This window comes from Eptesicus fuscus, chromosome 1 (assembly GCF_027574615.1).
Source record: "Eptesicus fuscus isolate TK198812 chromosome 1, DD_ASM_mEF_20220401, whole genome shotgun sequence".
In the NCBI taxonomy this organism is placed as follows: Eukaryota; Metazoa; Chordata; class Mammalia; order Chiroptera; family Vespertilionidae; genus Eptesicus; species Eptesicus fuscus.
Genome location: NC_072473.1, coordinates 124,181,401 through 124,203,261, shown reverse-complemented (window position 1 = coordinate 124,203,261; position 21,861 = coordinate 124,181,401). Strand labels below are relative to the sequence as shown.

At 56.4% G+C, this 21,861-nt stretch overlaps 3 protein-coding genes across 6 annotated transcripts; 1 reads left to right on the top strand and 2 right to left on the bottom strand.

The window, feature by feature from the left end:
* Window positions 1-581: 581 nt before the first annotated feature.
* On the bottom strand, window positions 582-4,776 carry SSR4 (signal sequence receptor subunit 4). Of its 2 annotated transcripts, none has more exons than XM_028136119.2 (6): window positions 4,515-4,776; window positions 2,576-2,691; window positions 1,507-1,581; window positions 1,248-1,337; window positions 886-951; window positions 582-741 (listed from the first exon to the last, which is right to left on the bottom strand). In XM_028136119.2, the coding sequence occupies exons 1-6, from the start codon at window positions 4,579-4,581 to the stop codon at window positions 637-639; spliced, it is 519 nt and encodes a 172-aa protein (XP_027991920.1). In that variant the 5' UTR covers window positions 4,582-4,776; the 3' UTR covers window positions 582-636. The 2 variants fall into 2 exon arrangements, with proteins under 2 accessions (XP_027991920.1, XP_008157469.1); XM_008159247.3 differs by having other exon boundaries at window positions 2,576-2,694; window positions 4,515-4,775.
* An 86-nt stretch (window positions 4,777-4,862) lies between these two features.
* Window positions 4,863-16,686, top strand: IDH3G (isocitrate dehydrogenase (NAD(+)) 3 non-catalytic subunit gamma). 2 transcript variants are annotated; one of them, XM_008159246.3, is made up of 13 exons: window positions 4,863-5,020; window positions 9,846-9,884; window positions 10,195-10,206; window positions 10,468-10,565; window positions 10,998-11,110; window positions 12,558-12,618; window positions 12,730-12,862; window positions 13,016-13,149; window positions 13,467-13,569; window positions 13,662-13,808; window positions 16,080-16,174; window positions 16,259-16,319; window positions 16,512-16,686. In XM_008159246.3, exons 1-13 carry the CDS (start codon window positions 4,940-4,942, stop codon window positions 16,611-16,613), a joined length of 1,179 nt encoding a protein of 392 aa, XP_008157468.2. In that variant the 5' UTR covers window positions 4,863-4,939; the 3' UTR covers window positions 16,614-16,686. The 2 variants fall into 2 exon arrangements, with proteins under 2 accessions (XP_008157468.2, XP_027991918.1); XM_028136117.2 differs by lacking the exon at window positions 10,195-10,206.
* Window positions 16,687-16,777: 91 nt separating this feature from the next.
* SRPK3 (SRSF protein kinase 3) lies at window positions 16,778-21,360 on the bottom strand. 2 transcript variants are annotated; one of them, XM_054718284.1, is made up of 16 exons: window positions 21,308-21,360; window positions 21,094-21,224; window positions 20,808-20,916; window positions 20,590-20,677; window positions 20,233-20,320; window positions 19,645-19,751; window positions 19,399-19,564; window positions 19,274-19,299; window positions 18,670-18,799; window positions 18,530-18,577; window positions 18,338-18,430; window positions 18,150-18,250; window positions 17,614-17,721; window positions 17,476-17,545; window positions 17,304-17,396; window positions 16,778-17,159 (listed from the first exon to the last, which is right to left on the bottom strand). In XM_054718284.1, the coding sequence occupies exons 1-16, from the start codon at window positions 21,358-21,360 to the stop codon at window positions 16,975-16,977; spliced, it is 1,596 nt and encodes a 531-aa protein (XP_054574259.1). In that variant the 3' UTR covers window positions 16,778-16,974. The 2 variants fall into 2 exon arrangements, with proteins under 2 accessions (XP_054574259.1, XP_008157466.1); XM_008159244.3 differs by having other exon boundaries at window positions 18,338-18,577.
* Between the last annotated feature and the right edge of the window lie 501 nt (window positions 21,361-21,861).

Here is a 21,861-nt window from a genome sequence, read left to right as displayed (position 1 = left end):
GACACCATGAAGTGGGAGCACATTGAGAGGCAACATGGAGAAGGTGGGGTGTGGCACTTGGAAGGATGACACCCCAGACTGCTGCCAGGTTGATTGGCTTCAACTGTATCAGTGGGATGGCCACTCACAATGTAAGCACGGAGAGTACTTCAGTGTGTGGCTCATGCCCAGGGCTGCAAACACAGGAACCATTGCAGGCCGTGTAGGGCCGTCTACATGTGTTGCTGACTGCTGGGTTTGGGGGAAGCCAGGCAGTTGCTGTCCCAATGGTAGGCGGTCAGAGGCCCTACCCTGGGCAGGCCGGAGGGACTGAGGGGCAGGAGAGAACAAGGCAGTCCTCTGCCAGACCACATGTGCTGGGAGGAGGGGCAAACCCATGCAGGCAACCAGGAGACAGCAGGTAGATGCTAGTCACCGGGGCACCAGGCAGGGAAGGCAAGCCTGCAATACCAAAGAGCAAAGCAAACCCATGAGACGGGAGTTTCAGCCCAGTCCCAGCTCAGCGCTGCATTGTCATGTGGCCCAGGGGATGCTGGCTGCCCACCCTGACCTGTGTGGAAGGCAAGGTGCAGCGACGCAAGTGAGGGGCCTCTAACTGTTTATTGAAAGAAGCACGGGGGGCTGAGGGCACTGCCCTCAGGCCTGGATGTGGCTCTTGGCATTGAAGGCCAGGTAGTAGATCACTATTCCGATGACTGCGGCCAATACCTCAGTGGAAACCCAGGGCCCGTTCCAAGTGCCCTGCAAGAAAGGAGAGCAAAGCAAGCTCAGGGGAGGGATAGGCGAGCGGCCCATCCCCTCCCCCCCCCCCGCACCCCGAAAGTATGAGGCTTGCTGTGTGCTTGCTGTTTCCCAAGCCCAGGCCAGCCTCTTCAGCCCACTCACCCGATGGTCTACGCTGACTGTGAACAGGGGTGCGATGATAGAAATGTCTTCGTTGTTTCTCTGAGCCTGCAAGGGAGGTGCTGGGGTTAGGGGTGCTGCCGGGTGGGGTGGGGTATGAGAGACGGGAGCACTGGCTTGAGTCAGGGAAGAGGGGAGGAGAGAGATGGGTAAGGGAAAAACACAAGGTCTAAGCACAGGCGGAGCAGGTGTATAGGAAGGCACCCACCCAGCCATCCTGCTCCCTGTAAGCAAGGCCCCTAGTGGCCCACAGCTCCTGGAAGAGGGGCTGGAGGGTGGAGGGGCTGTGGAGAGGGTGTGCCCGCCCTCCTGCAGGCCGGGGAGGAGCCACAGGTGGCACTCACCTTCCTCAGCAGGCTGTAGGACTCCTCATCGAAGAATCTGACCTCATAGGTACCTGCGTGGGCATTTTTGTGATCTAGGCTCCAGGACACCTGGGTTGGGTGATTGGCACAGAGTAGGCACAATGAATACATCAGGGTCCCGCTGCCGGTGCTAACACAGGACCACTGCCAGCGGCCCAAGACAAAGAACTCTGACCCTGCTTGACCAGGCCACCTCTAGGGCTTCCAGTCACAAGATGACAACCAAAGTATCCCTTACCTGGTAACGTCCCACGTCCTGGCCCCGGGTGACAGGAAATTGTTTTCCACTGACGTCAGCATAAAGAGCCATGTTCTGGGGAGAAGACAAGGGGCGAGTCATTTTCTCCCCTATATGGCTGTTGGCAGAAGCCCCACTGTGCTGCCCACAGCGGCACCTGTGGCCTATGGGCAGGGGATACCATGTGAGAATCAGGGAGGTAGCCCTGGCACAACCCAGAGCCTTGCCAGGAAGCCAACACCCACAGATAACTGTCACTACTTCTCTGGTTCCTCAATTCTGGGGGGAGGGTACATTCCTTTTTTGGCCTAGCCCCCCTAACCCACAGCAAGCCTGTTAACTGTGACCAGCATGGGATGATTGACATGTCCTTATTATTTCTGAGCCTGTAAGGGGATGCTGGGGTCAAGGGGTACCCAATGAGCTGTCCAAAGAAATGTTGTACCCCAAAAGGCCCAACTTCCTTCTTTGGGCCTTTGGGATGCTGGTTAAGGTCAGGGGCCGAAGCCAGATCTGTTCAGTCTTAAAATTATGGAACACCCACATGGACATATACCTTGGCAAAGAGCAACCAGAAAAGGATGCAGGAGCCTGGGGACTGACCCCTGGCTGTTTCTCACTTCCACGTACATTCTTTTTTTTTTTTTTAAATGTTTTTATTGGTATCAGAGAGAGGAAGGGAGAGGGAGAAACATCAGTGATGAGAGAGAATCATTGATCAGCTGCCTCCCGCACGCCCCAGACTGGGGATTGAGCCCGAAAATCGGGCATGTGCCCTGACCGTGAACTGCTGGTTCATGGGTTGATGCTCAACCACTGAGGCACACTGGCTGGATCACGTACATTCTCTTAAGACACAGCAAAGTGTCTACCTACATTCCTGCACCTAGGCAAAACCAGGCAGCTTAGGAGAATGTCCTTTGAACACCTGCTAGAATTTGATCTTAGTGAATCGAAATCCACATGGGTCCCCGGGTCTGCAAGTTGAGTCGCTAACGCCCAAGGTCCCAGGCTCACTACCCGTTTCTCACCCCACTACCCTCCTGGCTGAACCCCCCACCTCCCTTACCTGGACCCTGTTCTTGCATGTCAAGGAAATCTCCACAATGAAGACAGTCTCAGTGGAAATGACGGCATCAGAAGTTGTGTAGTAGGAAGGGGTGATTTGGGGCTCCATGCAGGCCTCTGCTGTGGGGAGAAGGCAGAGAATGCCTGGGTAAGGCCTAGCTTGTGCATGCTGGGCTGGAGGACAGAGGGACCACCCTGACCCAAATTATCACACCTCATCAGCTAAGGACACATGGAACCCTCTGGACCCTGCCAGGTAGGATATGGGAAACAGGTCTAAATAAGTCAGAAGTGCAATGGCAAGGGGGGTGGGGAATGGGAAGGCTTTGTACAGGTGGAACCTCAATGTAAGGGCAAAAGAGCAGGTGAGTGGGCTGGATGGATTCACTGCACAACTCGTGCCTGTCCGTAGACCTTTGGATAGGGAAGCCATGCAAAGGTTTGGGGCTACAGCCTGCCTTTGGCCTGTAGCACTCTCTAGAAGCCCAGGGCGGGCTAAGCTGACCTCAGTTCAGAGCCATGAAGAACCCCGGGCAGTTTATTCAAAGTGTCCTCCACAGACACCAAGCTTAGTGCTGCTGGCAAAGCACATGGGCTTTCGAGATGGAGGGGTCTCTGCCTCCAGCTACTGTTGACACAAGGCCAACGGTAGCCCCAATGTTTCCCGAGGGAAGGAAATGGGAGAGGTTCTGGATCCAGATGCACAACTGGTCCCCTTGAACAGGGCTGCCCTGAGAAAGAATGCTGCCTTAGCCATCTCCGCATGGCTAGAAGCTAGAGAAAAAAGGGTGCCACCGAAGTTAAAGGGCGCCAAGCAAATGCTACCAATGGTCAAGTTCTCAGCCAACTGCTCTCTGAATGTGGTGTCCCTGCCTTAGGTTGAGGCAATCAGGGAAGATTTTGGGTCTGGACATCGGGAAGATGCCTGGGAACACTGGTGGGGGCAGTTCTTAGGAGCCACATCCCGAAGATCCTTCTGTGCTCTGCTAAGCTTGGCACCAAAACGTTTTACAGCCAGGTATGTCCTTTCCAGACCTCTCTGGCTACAACATGGGGAACTCCTGAGAGATAAGTGAGAAGGGTGCAGGCAGGAGGCCAGTTAGGCTGGTGCAGACACCAAGGGCGCTGGTCTGAAGGAGGGCCGGTAAAGTGAATGCACAGAAAGCGACCCCTCCCCAGCCGAGCCCCCAGGCGGCTCTGGCTCCTGCAAGGACATCCTCCTCAGCACACTTCCGGACTCCAGACTGAGCTCAACCCTGCCACTAGGTGTTAATCTCTCAAGAACGCCAACTGATCTGACTGTGGTTCTGCTCTGCTGAAAAGCCCTTTACTTTAAAGTTACATCAGGGCCTCAGGTAAAAACTCAAGTCAACAGTCTGGCCTGACACCCAAGCTCCCGCTTACCCTTAACCTCTTCAGCTCAGACCTAACTCGCCCATGCTCAAGGCCACTCTGCCTGGTGGGTCCCTTCTCCCTCTACACTTAAGAGCTCCATTCCTGGGGAGGTCTGGCCCCACCGCGCCCAGTCAGGTGGCTCCTCTTCTCCAGCCCATTTTCTCCCGCTGATCACCCTGCGCTATAGAGCTTTGCTCCTGTGCGACCCTCCTCCGAGACCAGGAACTCTGGGAGAGGGAGCAGAGTCTTGTGTCACTTTCCCTGCTGGAGAGGGGGCCGGGTGCACGGGAGAGCCTCTGAAACTCTTCCTCGCAGGAGCAGAAAGGAGACAGATTTGTTTGTTTCTACCGGCAGCCTGGCTGCTGGGTAAACATGTGTGGTGCAGGAGCGCTTGGTGGCCTTGGTCGTCGCGCCCCGAGGCGACCTGCCTCTCAGAGGAAGAAGGCCCAGTAGTACCCCGCTTCCCCCGCACCCCTCCTCCCCGCCACGCACCACCAGTAGTGGAAGAGAAGCTCGCCAGAAACGAGCTCCTGCCATGCCGCTACCTGAGCAGCAGGAGAGGCCCGACAGCAGGAGGAGCGCCAGGGCGCCGAGAGATGCCAGCGCCACCATCGCCTCTTCTATGCCGAGGTAAAAAGAGAGCGACTCCACTGAGCACGAGGGGCAGACAAGGAAGCGCGACACGTAAGAGGGCGCGGCAGCCAATCAGACGCCGGCAGGCCGGGCGGGCCTGTGACGTTGCTGGCGGCACTGACGTGTCCCCTCACTGGACCTGTGGCCCAGCTGGGTGCCCCCCCAAGATGGCGGCGGCGGCGGCTGCGCTCTCGGCACCGGAAAAGGGCGTGGGAACCGGCAAGTCATGCGCATGCGCGCTATAAGGGCACGCCCACTCCGCGGATTTGCAACCCTCCGAACTCTCGTGAGAGCCGTGTCTGCCTGTAGGGGCGTGCTGTTGCTCTCACTTTCCGTCATGGCGCTGAAGGTGGCAATGGCTGTTGGCGGCCCTGCGAAGGCAGTGCTCAGGCCGGCCCTTCTCTGCCGTCCTTGGGAGGTGAGACGGGGGAGCGGGCGGCAGGGACAGTCGCAGCGCTCGCTGGGGGTGCTTGCCCCTCGGTGGGACTGGATCTGGGGGCGGGGAGAGGGCTGCGCGCCGGAGTTGATTGGCCGCCTCGGTTGTCAGTGATGTTGGTCCGGCTTCCCTGGTTTCTGCATCTTGTGGTGGGGGTGCTCCAGACAGGTGGGAAGAGTGGGCCTTGGCCCGAGTATCACCTCCCTAGTGCCTTTGTGGGACCCCACATGAGGCAGTCACGAATCTGGGCCTGCCTTGTTGTTGCTGCCTTGGGAATCCCGTCACCTGCCAACGTTCCTCGGGTTTCTCTTCTTGTGGACTATTTTGCCACATGTTCCAGTGGAGATGGAGAAATGGACTTGCCAGGACCCCCAGCCCTCCTCCTGACATTCTTATAGCCCCAGTTCTCCCCACCGCAGGTGCTTGGAATAGGAAGGAGCTAGGGTTTGTGAGGCTGGCCGGGTGGGAGGCCTCTGGGGCTTTGCAAACGGAATCCTTCCTTTAGGATTCTGGTCTGATTCCTCTCTCTTTACACACGTAAATGAGGATCATGAAATCCCTGCGTGAAGCATCAGCGAGCCAGGACTGGCCTGGAGGACAAAAGTTATGATCCCTAGGCCTGGCTACCCCACTGACCCACTGTGTGGCCTTAGGCCAGGCCCCTCCTCTATCTGGGCTTCAATTTCGCCTCTGTCTCAAAGGATCCAGCCAACTTTGACCTTCCAGAACCCTGCGACTTTGCTGACACTCCTTGTGGACACATCCCCTGTCATGCTTTCCCTCTCTGGCCCCTCGGGAACACGGCCCTGTAACAGCATACCCTTTATGAAATGCTGTTTAAAAAGCTGACTCCTCCCACCTGAGAGACTTTCCAGAGGCCCTGACGATTCTGGCAGCTAGGCTCCCACAGGGTCTTGGTGAAGACATTTGTCTCCTCCCTGACCTCCTTTGTGTGTGTGTGCTTGTGTCCATGTGGGGTGGGCATGGGGGGCTGTGAACAATCCGGGTAGTGCATTGCCCTGAGACTGGTTGTCCTGGGTATGGGAACCTTTAGAAATTAACCCCAGAGTTTTGCTCCCACTAATGGGACCCTGTGGGAAAACATGTAGCCACCATTGACCCTTTTTTAAAAAAAATATATTTTATTGATTTTTTTACAGAGAGGAAGAGAGAGGATAGAGAGTTAGAAACATCGATGAGAGAGAAACATCGACCAGCTGCCTCTTACACACCCCCTACTGGGGATGTGCCCACAACCAAGGTACATGCCCTTGACCGGAATCGAACCTGGGACCCTTGAGTCCGCAGGCCGACGCTCTATCCACTGAGCCAAACCGGTTTCGGCCACCATTGACCCTTAATCCAACAAACATGTTGAAGAGAGAAGCCTCACTAAGTTGTGGAGTGTGGGGGCCCTTTGGTGGGAACACATATCACCCTGGACTCCTTTCTTTTTATAGCACCATTAAAGAACGAAGGCTGAGTCTAGCCCGGTGTGGCTCAGTGGTTGAGTGTCGACCTCTGAACAGGAGGTCACGGTTTGATTCCTCATCAAGGCACATGCCCAGGTTGCGGGCTCGATCACCAGTGTGGGGCGTGCAGGAGGCAGCTGATCAATGATTCTCTCTCATCATTGATGTTTCTCTTTCTCGCTTCCTCTCTAAAATAAAAAAAAAAATATGTTTTTTAAAAAATGAACGAGGGCTGACAGTCCACCCCCCACACACACACTCGAGGAATGAGCAGGAAGCCTGTGCGTATATCCCATCCTGCTGCATACCAAGCTCCTTTGATGGGTAGCTTCACTGGACCTGGATGTGAGGCGGTACCTCCTTAACCCTGAAGGAAGGTGCCTGCATCTGTCAGAGCCAGGTTCGGGAAGTCTCTATCCTGAGCGCCCCCTGAGTCTTTGGCCAAAGCAGAAGGAACATCTAGCAGAGGGGCCAGGTGAGGAAGAGGTGCAACCCCGATGGTGATGTGATCAAGGTGGGGGAGGGGAGCTGCACAGAAGCAGAGCCAGGCCTGGTGCTAGGGCTGGCTCACCACCAAACCTGAGTTACCTGTCCAGTGGATTTCAGAGGATTGAAGCCCAGGAGGAATTACTGTCAGGACTACAGGGGTCAGCCCAGCATCCCCCCCCCCATTGGACACCACTGGCCTGAGGGGCTGTTGGGGTAAAGGGGCAGGTATGCTTTTGCACAGCTCTGTGTGCCCTGCTAGGCACTGAACAGCTCGCATACCTCCTCTTGGCCAATCCTTCAGTAGTCACATAAGTAAGCACCTCTGTTCTGGGGGTTTCAGGCGAGGACGGGAAGCTGAACAAGGTTAAGGTGTTTGCTGCCAAGAGTAGTGGATGTGGATTTGAACTGAGGTCTCACTAGCCCCCAGAGCCCTCCATCTCTTCCTTCGTTTTCTGATGTGCTCATTCATTCCGGAAATGTTTCTGTGTCCTAGCTCTGGGCAAGGCATTCCGCTGGGTCTTGGGGTGACAGTAGGGGCCAGGACAGACTTGGCCTCCACTTTCAGGGACTTAGGGTTTGGGGAAGGAGCAAGGCAGAGACAGCCTTCTAGAAGATTGTGCTTGGAGGGGGAGGAATTGAGGTAGGGCTTTGGGAGGCCCAGGGTGGGGGTGGGTACCAATAGCTCAACACCCTCAGGGCATTAGAGAAGGCTTCCTGGGGGAAGAGCAATTTAAGTGTCCTTTCACAAGGTTGTAGGAGAGCCTATAAAACAAGATGAATCCAAATACTGACAGGTACTAGAAGGAAAACAGAAATGCTCTGAATGTGTCTGTGGCTACAGATCCAAGGGCCACATGAATCAGCAGATACCCCCAGAGCATCTTGTCCTAGCAGTCACCCCCCCTCCCCCTTAGCCCCTGGCTTGGGTGGGTGAGTGACACACCCTTGCTTTCAGAGCTCCTGCATGTGGGTGCCTTGTGAATACTGGCTAGGAGACTCAGGTGGGGATGGCCAGCCTCTGCTTGAGCTTTCTAGATTTCTAGCAGGAAGGCACGGCTCTTGGAGAAATGACCATGGTGACTCTGCTGTTGACTGGAATGCTCTGCTGCTGCTCCTCAGGCAAGTGGCAGGGCATCCCCAAGTGACAAGGAGGACCTTGGCTCTGTCCCTGCCTCTGTGGATTGAGGGACACCCGGGTGTGTGCCCAGGTGGGGCACAGCAGGGAGGAAAGTGTGCGGGCCTGTGGCCACCCTGCTGGGGGACCTTGGATGAGGGTTTCTTCCTCCAGGTCAATGTGGGGACTCCAGATTGTTCACTTCTCAGCACCTGTCCTATTTGGCTTGGTGGCTTTTGCTCTGGAGCTGTCAAGCATGGCACTGATGTGGCCAAACATGGCTCCTCTGAGTCAGAGTTGGGGACATTTGCCATCCATGTAAGCCGTGAAGCAGTTTTGCAATCCTTTATGAAAGTCTTCCAAAAGATTGGTGTCTGTTATGCTTCTATAAATGGCTGAGCCCTACCTGGTTTTGCTCAGTGGTTAGAGCATCGGCCCGCAGACTGAAGGGTTGCAGGTTCAATTCCAGTCAATCAGCTTAACAATAAGGGCACGTGCCTCGATTGCAGGTTCGATCCCCAGCCCTGGTCAGAGTGCATACAGGAAGCAACCAATCGATGAGTCTCTCTCACATTGATGTTTCTCTCTCTTCTCTCCCTGTCCCTTCCACTTTCTCTAAAAAATCAATGGAAAAAATATCCTTGAATGAAAATTTAATCCCCCCCACACACATCCTATATAATAAAAGACTAATATGCAAATTGTCCCCTCAGGAATTCGACCAGGAGACAGGGAGTTCGCTTGCTCGCTATGACATGCACTGATCACCAGGGGGCGGCGCGGAACATGGCAGGCGACCAACGGTTAAGGCAGAGCACAGCGAGGGAAGGAGGAGCCGGGGAGGCTGGGAGGCAGGGAACCTGATTGGCCCTGATAGCAGGCCAGGCCTAGGGATCCTACCTGTGCATGAATTTTCGTGCACTGGGCCTCTAGTATAAATATGGTTGAATTTGGATTTCTGATTCTGGAGGGCAATTCCCGGCAGTGCTTGTCTCTGGAGGGGGTGCTGGGAGCTCTTTTTCTTCTGTTCTCCATATCTCCACGTTCTAGATTTTCTCCGTGTTCTACTTTTGTAATAAGGAATAAAGATCAAATGATCATCGTGGTGGCCCTCCATTTTGTTATAGTGATTTCCTTATTGTACCATGTTTAGTGTGCCAACTTTTCCATGTTACAGACATCACTGAACAGTAATAATTGTCCAAAAAGGAATCAGAAACAACCTAAGAGGGGGAAGGAGACAGATTTTTTTTCAAAACTGACCATGCAGCCCTAGCTGGTTTGGCTCAGTGGATAGAGCGTCACCTGCGGACTGAAGGGTTGTGGGTTCGATTCCCAGTCAAGGGCACTTTTCTTGGTTGCAGGCTCCATCCCGACCCTGGCCAGGGCATGTGCAGGAGGCAACCAATCAATGTGTCTCTCTCACATTGATGTTTCTCTCTCTCTCTCTGTCTCTCCCCCTCCCTTCCACTCTCTCAAAAATCAATGGAAAAATACCCTCGGGGGAGGATGAACAACAACAAAAAAAGAAAAACTGACCATGTAGCTGAAGGAGGCATAAAGGATTAGGACCACCCTCCGTGGTGCTTCAGCAGGCTGGTCCCTGGGAAATGGCTCTGGAGCCATTTGTCTGGGCATGTGCTGTGTGCTGTTGTTCACTGGACAGTGTTCGTGGGTTAAGTCTCTCTCCCGTGCCAAATTGACTTTCTAGCATCTGGTTTCTCTTTGCCAGGTTCTGGGTGCCAACGAGGCCCCCCGGAGGAGCATCTCAGTAAGTACTTGCCTGGGTGTGTGTGCATGTGCATGCTTGCACGTATGTATATTTGTGTTCATGTGTGTGTGCACCTGTGTGTGTGTGTGTGTGTGTATGTGTAGATGTGTGCATGTGCTCCTGTGTGTGTTGTGCCTCTTTGCTCCCTTCTGTCCTTTCCCTCTGAGGCATGGTCTCCAGAGGTCACCCACCCTCCTCCTTACCTCCTTACCTGCGCTGTGCTAGTTAGACAGCATCCCCAGGGAAAAGACAGAGCCTTGTTCTCCAACCTTGGCTAATCTGAGTCTTCTTCCTTCTATCTCCCCTCTAGCAACAAACAATTGTGAGTATTCTTATCATCTGCCTATTAGATTTGGGGCTTTTAGTTGCTTTGGGGTTGACCAAAGTCCAGGTGGGGGCAGGGACTCCTTCTCCTACTTCCTCCTGACCCAGGAGTCCCCGTGAGCAGCCCTGTCTGGGATGGGGTGGGGTGCAGCGCTAAGGTATGCCAAGCTGGCCCCTCACGATTGGCTGGCCCCCCAGGTCAGTGCTGGTAGGAGGAAGGGAACTTAAGGGCCTGCCTTCGCCCTCCCTCTCCATCCAGCCTCCATCTGCTAAGTATGGCGGGCGGCACACGGTGACCATGATCCCAGGGGATGGCATTGGGCCGGAGCTCATGTTGCACGTCAAGTCTGTGTTCAGGTATGGAGCCCCCAGGCCCCTCCCCGTGACGTGTCCCCTTAGCGAAGGTTGTGCTCCAGGCTCAGCCTGGAGGTACCCTGACAACATTGTGCCAGTGGGGCTGTAAGCCCAGAAGCCCTACTGGCTGGGACTTTGCCCAAGCACTCAGTGCACCAGCGGCAGGAGGGCTGTAAGCCCAGGCCTTTCATCCGGTGCTGGCGATCCCACCAGGCCGATCTGGGCTGGGGAAGGGAGCACCAGTTCTGCTAACGGCGTTGTGGAGTTCAAGCAAGTCCCCATCAGTTGTGGCCGGTGGACCCAGTCTCCTGTCAGCCAGAGCCAGGTCGGGGTGGGCGGCAGCGGGCGAGAGGCCCCTGCAGCCAGGGGTCCAGGCAGGCTTAGAAGAGGTGTGGAGGGGCCCAGGCCAGCTGCCCTGACCCTGTTTTGCCCCAGGCACGCGTGTGTGCCGGTGGACTTTGAAGAAGTGCACGTGAGCTCCAATGCTGACGAAGAGGACATCCGCAACGCCATCATGGCCATCCGCCGGAACCGCGTGGCCCTGAAGGGTGAGCTTGGGGGCCAGGGTGGTGTGCTGTGCGTGATTATTTCACCTCTGAGCTGATACTTGTCCCTGGGGCCCCATAGCTCTGACTTCCGGGCTTTTCTGGCTAGAGGGGACCATTGTGCTTGGAGAGTGCATGGAAGTTTCTAGGGGCCTGTCCGTGCCACGATTCTGAGATCTTAGTGGCACTAGTTTGTGTGGGTGATGGGCTGCCTCCCACCCACTTCTTTCTTCTTTTTTTTTTTTAATATGTTTTCATTGATTTTGAGAGAGAGAGGAAGGGAGAGGGATAGAGAGTTAGAAACATCAATGATGAGAGAGAAACATCATCAGTCGGCTGCCTCCTGCACACCCCCTACTGGGGATCATGCCCGTGACCTGGGCATGCGCCCTGACCAGGAATCAACCCGGGGACCTCTTGGTTCCTGGGTTGACGCTCAATCACTGAACCACACCGGCTGGGCTGATTTCTTCCCTCTTGAGGCAACCCTCTCTCTTGTGGTCAGATTTGACCCTCAGAGCCTGTCTTTACAAACCAAATGTCACAGAGATGCATTTCTCAACCTCTGCCTGCCACCTTGGCTCCAGCTGGCACAGCTATGGATGTTACAGACACGAATTCTAGCCCTCCTGAGTTTGCCTTGGTTTGGTCCAGATTCTTAATCCATCACTGCTTGGTGTGAGGAGTGTGTGAGCAAAGGTGAACCGGAGTAGAGGCCAAGGCCCTGGCAGTCAAATGGAGGGGCTAACATGCCAGCCACAGGGTGCCTGAGGCACTCTGGGTGAAGGCAGTACAGGCAGAGCATGACTCAGAGGGGCCGCTGGCCCCCGTGGGCCTGAGAAAGGTCTCTTCTACTTGGCACCCTCTGACTGCCTTTTCCCAATGGCTGCTGCCCCCGCTGCTCGGGGTGCCCTCAGTCCAGCCACGGCCAAGCCATGGTCTTTTCCAGGCAGCTCCTTCCTGCCCCGGAGGTGGGGCTTCTGTGGCACCTTGATGCAGGGCCCAGCAGTAACCTTGGCCAAGGTCACCTTGCTGGCACCTGCCTGGCCCACTAGCCTGTTAGTAAGCAGGAGTGGTCACTTTCTATCCAGCCAGACCCTGGCCTTGCCATTTTCCTCTTAGGGTCTGGAAAGACCTGGTTAGCTGCCAAGCCTTGTCCGTTTATTCACTCAGTAAGTACTTCTTGAGTGTCTGGTATGGGCCGGGTGCTGCTATAGGCCCGCAGAACCCATCAGCCAAGTGAACACACACACTCCCTTCTGCCCTCATGGGGCTCATGTACGCAGTTACACTCTAGTTTTTCTGTGAAGTCTTTCTGTTGCCGAAAGCCATCTTCTCTGGTTGGAGCTGCTTTTGGTGTCCATCCCCTGTGTCAGGATGGGGAATATGGTGGCACAACTGAGCCTGGGGGTCCCCTCTTCAGACTGCCTGTCTTGTTTCTGTCCTGCAGGCAATATTGAAACAAACCATAACCTGCCACCATCCTACAAATCCCGCAACAACATCCTTCGGTGAGAGCCAAGTACATGCGGTGGGGGCTCCACAAGGGTAGTATGGGCTGTGCCAGCAGAGAGTGGTGGCACTGGCCAGCTGCCTCTCTCTCTCTCTCTCTCTGCCCCCAGCACCAGCCTAGACCTCTATGCCAACGTCATCCACTGCAAGAGCCTGCCAGGAGTGGTGACCCGGCACAGGGACATCGATATCCTCATTGTCCGGGAAAACACAGAAGGCGAGTACAGCAGCCTGGAGCACGAGGTGAGTGAGAACCAGGCCGCCCCCTTGTCCTCTTGGGTCACGGGGGAAGAGCCCAGTGTGTGTCAGCGGTAAGGAAGGCTGTGCCCAAGGAGAAGCTTGCGCTAGGAGCAGGATCCGATAGGACCCGGGTCTCTTCTCTCCACCCCTTCTCAGAGTGTGGCAGGAGTGGTGGAGAGCCTGAAGATCATCACCAAGACCAAGTCCCTGCGCATTGCTGAATACGCCTTCAAACTGGCCCATGAGACTGGGCGCAAGAAAGTGACAGCCGTGCACAAGGCCAACATTATGTATGCTCTCCCCGCCCTTGCCTTGCCATGCTGCTGCCCATTCTGCCAGTTGTCCTGAAGCAGCTGAAACGAGCAGCCTGCTCAGCCTGGTCTCATGGACTCGGGGCCACCTACTAAGGGGCCATGCCTAGGGTTGTTCCCTGTTGCCTATGTCCTCACCCCAGTGCACACTTGGGGGAGGTGGAGTAGGATTCTGCCCATTTTGCAGAAGGGGGACTGGCTAGAGGTTAGAACCCAGCCTTCCGTGGTCATCTGCACACCCCGTCCTTCTAGCTGACCATTGCAGTGGCCAAGCTGGTGTCCTGTGTCCCCCACAGGAAACTGGGCGATGGTCTCTTCCTCCAGTGCTGCAAGGAGGTGGCAGCCCGCTACCCCCAGATCACCTTTGAGAATATGATTGTGGACAACACCACCATGCAGGTAATTGGCCACTGGGCTCCGGGGCCTCCTGCTCTAGGCCCCCCGGGCTTCTCATGCTCAAGCTTTTGTCTGCCCCCCTCCGTGCCCTGTAGCTGGTGTCCCGGCCCCAGCAGTTCGATGTCATGGTGATGCCCAATCTCTACGGGAACATTGTCAACAACGTCTGCGCAGGGCTGGTCGGGGGCCCTGGCCTTGTGGCTGGAGCCAACTATGGCCATGTGTACGCTGTGTTTGAGACGGTGAGTACTGCTGGTGGTGCCAGAGCTGCTGGCCTTTTTGAGTCATAGCTCATGTACCATCCACTTCACCCATTGAGAGTGTACAATTCAGTGGTTTTTAGAATATTCACAGTTCACCACTATCTAATTCCAGAACATTTTTTTAATTTTTATTTATTTTATTTTATTTATTTATTTATTTTAATATATTTTATTGATTTTTCACAGAGAGAAAGGGAGAGGGATAGAGAGCTAGAAACATCGATGAGAGAGATACATCGACCAGCTGCCTCCCGCACACCCCCCACCGGGGATGTGCCTGCAGCCAATGTACATGCCCTTGACCGGAATCGAACCTGGGACCTTTCAGTCCGCAGACCGACGCTCTATCCACTGAGCCAAACCGGTTTCGGCTATTTTATTTTATTTTTTAAAATTTTTTTATTGATTAAGGTATCACATATTTGTCCTCATCCCCCCATTCCCAGCCCACACCCCTCCCCACACATGCCCCCACCCCCCTGTTGTCCTTAGCCGCTGGTTAGGCTCATATGCATGCACACAAGTCCTTTGGTTGATCTCTCCCCTTTACCCTCACCCTCCCCTACCCTCCCTCTGAGGCCCGACAGTCTGATCCATGCCTCCTTGTTTCTGGGTCTGTTCTTGTTCATCAGTCTACGTTGTTCATTATTTCCCCTAGATGAGTGAGATCGTGTGCTATTAGAAATACACTTATGCCGAAACTGGTTTGGCTCAGTGGATAGAGCGTCGGCCTGCGGACTCAAAGGTCCCGGGTTCGATTCCGGTTAAGGGCATGTACCTTGGTTGCGGGCACATCCCCAGTAGGGGGTGTGCAGGAGGCAGGTGGTCGATGTTTCTCTCTCATCGATGTTTCTAACTCTCTATCCCTCTCTCTTCCTCTCTGTAAAAAATCAATAAAATATATTTAAAAAAATACACTTATAAGAACTGAAAATGAGACAAGCAATAATGGTTATGGTGACAAGCAAATGAATCAGTCTGTAGTGAGTTTCTTTCTGGGCCAACAGTGCTTTTGAGACCCAATTTCAATGTCCACCAGTTCCTTATGTGTACATGTCAGCACTGACATTTCAGTTCTGGATGGTGGACAAATGGTGGTAATGCTGGTCTGACCCTCTCTGGTTTGGTCCCGGGCAACCTGTAGTGACGCACAGCTGTTAACTGCTAGCAGAACATTTTTTAAAATGTTTTTATTGATTTTAGAGAGAGCGGAAGGGAGAGAGAGAGAGAGAAATAGAAACATTGATGAGAGACACACATCCATTGACTGCCTCCTCCATGCCCTGCATTGGGGATCGAGCCCGCAACTCCGGGTATGTGCCCTGACTGGGAATCGAACTGGGGACCTCTTGGTTCATAGGTTGATGCTCAACCACTGAGCCACACCAGCTGGGCTAATTCCAGAACATTTTTATCACCCCAAAAAGAAACCCCATACTTGTCAGCTGTTGCTTTCCAACCCCCCATCCTTGCCACTGGCACCCACTGATCTGATTTCTGTCTCAGGGATTTGCCTGTTCTAGACATTTCCTATAAATGGAATCATATAATATGTGGCCTTTTATGAATGTTTTTTTTTTCCTTTTTTAAAAAAATATATTTATTGATTTTTTACAGAGAGGAAGGGAGAGGGATAGAGAGTTAGAAACATTGATGAGAGAGAAACATTGATCAGCTGCCTCCTGCACCCCCCCCACTGGGATGTGCCTGCAACCAAGATACATGCCCTTGACCGGAATCGAACCCGGGACCCTTCACTCCATAGGCTGGCACTCTATCCACTGAGCCAAACCAGTTTAGGGCTGGTTTTTTTCCTTTAGCATAATGTTTTCAAGGTTGATCTATGTTGTAGACTGTCAGTATTTCATTCCTTTTCATGGCTCAATAATAGTTCATTATATAGATAAACCACTTTTTATTGACCCATTTGTTGGTTTCCCTTTTTAAAAAATTGAGATAAAATTCGCATAACATAGTGAAACCATTTAAAAGTAAATAATCCAGGGCTATTAAGTACACCCACAGTGTTGTGCATCACTTCTGTCCAGTTCCAGAACATTTCCATCACCCCAAAAGGAGACCCTGTCCCCATCAGCAGGCATTCCTCATTCCCCCTCCCGGCCCCTGGCACCCACTGATCTGCTTTCTGCCTCTATGCATTTGCCTGTCTGGATGCCTCACACGAAGAGAAACAACAGACTCCCTACATTCTCACATTTGCTACCCCCTTTGTCATCTTGGCTCTTCCAGGCTACAAGGAACACAGGCAAGAGTATTGCCAATAAGAACATTGCCAACCCCACGGCTACGCTGCTGGCCAGTTGCATGATGCTCGATCACCTAAAGTAAGTGGCTTCTCCATGCCCGGCCATCAGCCTCCTAACCGGCCCCTTCGGTCCTGGGGACTGAAGGCTGCTCTCCCTCCTTAGGCTCCACTCCTACGCCACCACCATCCGCAAGGCTGTCTTGGCATCCATGGACAATGAAAACGTGAGGCTCCCCTTTTCCCCCTCTCCTGCCTTCCCCCACCCCAAAACCCTTCCTCTAGTTTGGGTGGAGCGGGTGTGATGCCCGAGGGGCTAGGGGTGGTGACCTGGCACTTCCTGCTGCCCCCAAGTGGAGGGTGGTACCAAGTAGGGTAAGGCTCTGGGCCTTAGCTGGTACCACTACCTTGTCCCGCAGATGCACACTCCAGACATTGGGGGCCAGGGCACTACGTCGCAAGCCATCCAGGACATCATCCGCCATATCCGCATCATCAATGGCCGGGCTGTGGAGGCCTAGGCTGTCCCCCTCCCAACCCCAGCACCCCAGCTGGCTTATACGGCAGATCCAGAATAAACTGGCTTCTGCCCTAGCCCTCGGCTTTGTGCTTCTGTCACTCCAGGACGCCGGTGCTTCAGTTCACACTTTATTAAGAAAAGAAACGCGCACATTTCGCACTCAGGGCCCTCGGAGGGGAGGGTCAGGGGCAGAACACATTCTCAAAGGTGGGCCTGTCCCCAGCATGTCTGCTCTGCTATGGGGGGTTGTGAGAGCTTGTGCCCTTGGGGTAGGCGAGGGCAGCTCTCGTTGGGAGGCAGGAGTTGTCTCACTTTCCCTAAAGGCACTGACAGGTGAGGGTTGGGGCAGGAGCTGGCGGGGTCTAGGGGTTGAGCCAAGGGTGCTGGAGGCAGTCGGCTGCACTGGCCCGCTTTTCGGGGATGTACTCCATCATGGGCAGCAGGAAGGCACTGAACTGCGTGGCCTGCTCCAGCGGCCACTCATACTTCTCCATGAGCACCTCATACAGGCCCCAGCGCTTGAGGTTGTGGATGTGCCGCAGCTCTCCTGGGGCGGGCGCGGGACTCAGGTCAGGCTCTGCCAGCATAGCCTTTGTTCTGCGGCCTGTCTCCCCTCTTTCAGAACCCAAGGTTCCTGCCCCCCTCCCCACCCCACCCCCCACACAGGTGGCTTGAGCCTGTGGGGCCCCACCTCTCCGGTTGAAGAACTCCCGGGAGTAGCGGCCGGAGAGGGCGAAGGCTGGGGGGATGTCTCCCAGGAGCTCCACGATGTGGGCGATGTGGTCTGTGGACAGAGATGAGGTTGGGAGGCCAGCCGCGAAGCCCCAAGACCCCGAGGCCGAGCCCAGGCATGCCTCCCCTACCCTCATCACGACTATAGTCTTCTCCAGAGTGGGGCTCGAACAAGTAGTCGCCGGTGGCTAGCTCAAAGGCCTGGAAGAGGGAGAGGTTGAGGCTGCGGGCCAGCAGGCTGGCCCCTGGTGGGGACAGCCCAGGCCTACCATGCACGCTGTGCTCCAGATGTCGGCCGGGGGCCCATACTCGGCACCAATCAACACCTCCAGGGCCCGGTACTGCCGCGTCTGTATGTCCTCAGTGAAGTGCTTGTGCTGGAGGCAAAGGGAGCCCTGGGGAGGACCTGGGGCCACAGCTGGCCTGCCCCCACCAGCCTCTCTCTCATCTCCCATCTCCTCTGGGCCATGTACCCAAGGAGCTCAGTGGGGCTCACTGTGAGTTTGGGGTTCCCAAAAGTCCCAGGAGGAACTGGCCGGATGATCTGAGGCAGAGGCCAGCCCTTCCCAGTGGTTCCGGCCCCTTGCCATGGGCCCAGTTCTGCCTGGGCAGGACTGTAGGGTCTGCCCTGGGTCTGCTGTGCCAGGCAGACCGTGGGGTCTAGTCAAATGTGCTGCTGGGTGAGCCCTTGCTGAGCAAATGATCAAGGGCCCCACAGGCCCGAGTTGGGGCTCCCCGGAAGTGGGCCTGTCCCTCTACCCTCACGGCAGGGCACCCAGCTCTGCTCTCCAAGCCATACTCATACCACCCAGCAGGCGTTGCCCAGGTCTGCGATCTTGATCTTGATCTTGTCTGCATTTTGAGGTTCCAGGGGGTTCACCAGGAGGTTCGAGGCACCAAATGGTGCTGACGAAGAAGAGAAGGGAGAGGCTGAGCTGGCCTGGCCCTGCCCACCCTACCTGCCCCACTACCCACTGGCCCTGCCCGGCTTACTGCTGGGTGACAGGAGGCCCCCAGTCTCCCGCTGATTGGATGAGCCTGAGAGGATGGAGCACGAGGCAGGAGAGAAAAGGGAGCCGGAGAAGCCTGAAGTCTGGGAGCCTGGGCTGAGGCTGCGGTTGCCACCTGGGGCCGGGGAGGAGGAAGCTGGGGAGGGGCCGGTCCTGGCCCCCCCAGGGTGGCAGCCAGAAGAAGAGGTGGAGCCGCTGCCCCCCTCTAGTCTTGAGCCAGAGTCTGGGGACATGGGCAGAGGAGGTATGAGAGCCGAAGACCTGGTGGCCATGCTTGGCAGCCCCCGGGCCCCTCCAGTGCCTTCAGCTCCTCACCCTCAGCTTGGGCCGCTGCCTCCAAGGCCTCCAGCCTCTGCAGGTCACGCAGCCGCTCCTCCAGCAGCCACTTCTGCTGTTTCCTTTTGCGCCTCATCTTCTTTTTCTTGTTTTTCGACAGCTTACCCGGCTGCCGTTAGAGCCAGGGTCACCCCAGGGTTCCTGTGCCCTGTCCCTTGACCATCCCAGACCTCTGTCTGTGGCTCACACACCCCATAGGGGACCAGACCTTCCGGCCCCTGGGCTTCTGAAGACATTAGAACATGGCACGACCCCCCTCCAGCCCACCTCTTGGCACCAGCCTCTTGCCCATCTCTGCCTTCCCTCCTCAAAGCTCAAGGTTGAAGAGGAGCTGATGGGCCCTGCCTCCCCTGGGGGCAGCCTTGGACCCTCCTGGCCCAAGATGTGGGGTATTTCCCCTGAGCACAGTGGCACGTGACCCACATGACCCAGGGGACACGTGACCCACCCTGTGTATCACCCTCATCCGAGCCAACAGCCTTTGGAAATGCCACTGCAGGAGTGCTGGGGAGAGTGGGGAGGCTGAGGAGACAAGCTTTGAGGACTTGGGGAGATGCACAGGAAAAGGGGTGCCCCAACTTACCGTGACCTCCTGGGGGGCAGTGCTCACTGTGGGGTAGGAGGGGCATGGGGGTGGGGAGAAAGGAACAGAGACTCAGGCAGGGGTGAGGCCCACAGGCCCAGCCCCAGCCCCACACAGGCTCGTACCTGTGGAGCGGGATGGGGGCGAGGCCCCTGACTGCTGCCACTCTGTGGCCTCAGCAGCCAGGCGCCTGATGTAGGTGTCACCCACACACAGCAGGATGTTCTCCGGCTTGATGTCTGTGTGGATGATCTTGCATTTGGTGTGGAGGTAGTCCAGGCCATGCAGCACCTGGGAGGAGCCACTCCTGAGCACCGCCAGCCCTGCCCAGGCTGCCCAGTGCTGTTCACACGGGGGCCCCGGATGCCCACCTGTCTCACAATGCTCTTCACGCAGGGCACGGGCAGGCCCTGGTAGTTGGACTTGATGATCCACTTGAGGAGCTGGTGGCCCAGGACCTCCAGCACCATGCACACATCTGGGGCTGGGAGTGAAGGATAGCTGGCGGGCACACAGCTGGATCACAGGCCCCAGGCAACCTCAGCCGGGATGGGGGAGCAATGAGGCTCAGGCAGTGCAGAGCCGGGCCTGGGTGGTCCTGGTGATCACCGCTGTCCCAGGGTCATAGTGTCCCTAGGATGTGCCAGTTGGGATGGTACATTCTGTGGTCATCCTAGAGAGAGGGCACTTGAGCAGACACAGGCCTCTCAGACCCGCCGTCCCCCCCCCCCCCGTGCCCAGGTGTGCCACAGAGGCAGCCCCGGCTATTTGGGGATAACTCAGCCACCTGGGTACCCACTCCCCCACATGGAAAAGTAGTGAGGGTATTTAGAAGACAAGTGTCCCTGGAAGGCATAAACCCCCATCATGCAGATTTGCAAACTGAGGCCCTCGTAGCTGGGAAGGCACAAGCTGGCCCCGGCACTGCCACAGCGCTTTGCTCAGCCTACAGAGGATACGGACTCCATTAACCCCTGAGATCCTGAAGTCATCAATGAGCTGGACAATGGTCTCTCTTTTGGGGTCACTGGGATCACTGTCTCGGACCTGGAGCAAAAACCAAGCAGCCACGAATGGCTCCAACCTGCCCCTCGCCAGTTGCTCCCAGCAGCCGTGGCCCCTCTCCCGTTCCCACCAGGCTGCTGGCCCCCTCCCTCGACAGCGCCTCCAGGCCCTCCCATGAGGGTAGAGCCAGCTGGAGCCTGCGCCTCTGGGAGTCCCGCCCTGCCCCAGGAGCCCCGGCAGGCCTTGCACCCACATTGCCAGGCCCTGGGCAGCTCACGGGGAGCTGGGAGCTGGTAGGGGAGGTGTCTCACACATTTCAGGAGCTTGATCTCATCCACAGCTGTCTCCGTGTAATGCCCTGCGCTCTTCACCACTTTTAGGGCCACAAAGCGCTTGCGCCTGCAACGCCGAGACCCGCGTTGGCTGCCAGCCCCAGCCAGCCCCATGCGAACATCATGGTGGCCCCAACCAAGCCCAGAGGCAGGATCCCAGCTGGCACTGGGACCCAGGGGGCAACGGGGACACTCACTGGATGTCCCAGCAGAGCCAGACGGTAGAGAAGTGGCCCCAGCCCAGCTTGCGCACCACGTGGTACCGCCCATTGAACAGATCACCAATCTTCACAGGGTAGTAGCCACCTGGGGAAGGGAGCGGATAGAGCTTTGTGTGTGTGTGTGTGGGGGGGGGGCACCACCATTGTGGCCCCCGGCCCATGAGGGCTGCTGCCAGCACCCTCTTTCTCCTGGTTTGTGCCCCCCCTACCCCCCCACGGCAGCCCCTGGCCGCCTGTGCCCCAGGCCAGGCCTCACCCTTACCCTTGCAGTAGTCCTTGGGGTCCTCCTGCTCCTCGTCATCGGAGCCCAGCAGCCCCTGCAGCATCCGAGGTGCGGGCACAGCGGGTGCTAGTTCAGAGCCCGAGGACTCGGGCCCGCAGGAGGCCTGTGAGCTGCGAGCGGGGCAGGCGAGCAGTGAGCACATGAGGCGCCAGGGCCGCCCCCGCCCCCCTCAGGCGCCCGGGCTGAGCCCTACCTGCTGCTGCTGCTGACACTGTCCCCGCCGCCACCGCCTGTGCTGGCGCTCATCCCGGCCTTAGGGCCTGCAGTTCTGGCGCCCTGAGCTGCTGCTCCTGCGGGGCCCGGTCTCGGCCTGCGAATTTATAGCCTCGGCCGCTGATCTCACCCGCCTTTATAAATAGCCTCCCAGCTGCTCAGCTGTGGGCAAGGTATGCAGCGGGGAGGGGGCAGTGCAGCGGCCACAGCGGCCAGGGAGAGCCCGGCCCCCAGGATGAGTCCCCTCCTGCTGCTGCCCCAGGGCTGGCAGAGGGGCCACCTCGGGGACAGGGTGTGACCCAGCCTCCATACTGAGCAGCCCCACAGACACCTCAGGACCAAGGGGGGTTACCCATGAGGGGACATGGCGACCGGACTCCAGGCTGAGTTCTTGAATTCCAGAGCCAGCTGAGGGGAGCAGCCAGGCAAGGGCTCCGTGGAAGTGGAGAGCCAGTTCTAAGGCCAAGAACAGCCCCTACTCCCCACCCCCTCACCCCACCCCCATGCCTAGCACCATTGACCCTTTGGGGACAT

Coding starts and splice junctions, on each gene's coding strand:
- SSR4 (XM_008159247.3), bottom strand. CDS start 4,581: ATGGTGGCGCTGGCATCTCTCGGCGCCCTGGCGCTCCTCCTGCTGTCG. Junction 952..1,247: donor CCTACAGCCTGCTGAGGAAG/GTGAGTGCCACC, acceptor CCTCCCTTGCAG/GCTCAGAGAAACAACGAAGA. Junction 742..885: donor CAGTCAGCGTAGACCATCGG/GTGAGTGGGCTG, acceptor CCTTTCTTGCAG/GGCACTTGGAACGGGCCCTG.
- IDH3G (XM_008159246.3), top strand. CDS start 4,940: ATGGCGCTGAAGGTGGCAATGGCTGTTGGCGGCCCTGCGAAGGCAGTG. Junction 11,111..12,557: donor GAACCGCGTGGCCCTGAAGG/GTGAGCTTGGGG, acceptor TCTGTCCTGCAG/GCAATATTGAAACAAACCAT. Junction 12,863..13,015: donor ACAGCAGCCTGGAGCACGAG/GTGAGTGAGAAC, acceptor ACCCCTTCTCAG/AGTGTGGCAGGAGTGGTGGA.
- SRPK3 (XM_008159244.3), bottom strand. CDS start 21,360: ATGAGCGCCAGCACAGGCGGTGGCGGCGGGGACAGTGTCAGCAGCAGC. Junction 20,321..20,589: donor AGATCAAGCTCCTGAAATGT/GTGAGACACCTC, acceptor TTTTTGCTCCAG/GTCCGAGACAGTGATCCCAG. Junction 19,752..20,232: donor CTCAGGGGTTAATGGAGTCC/GTATCCTCTGTA, acceptor TCCCAGCCCCAG/ATGTGTGCATGGTGCTGGAG.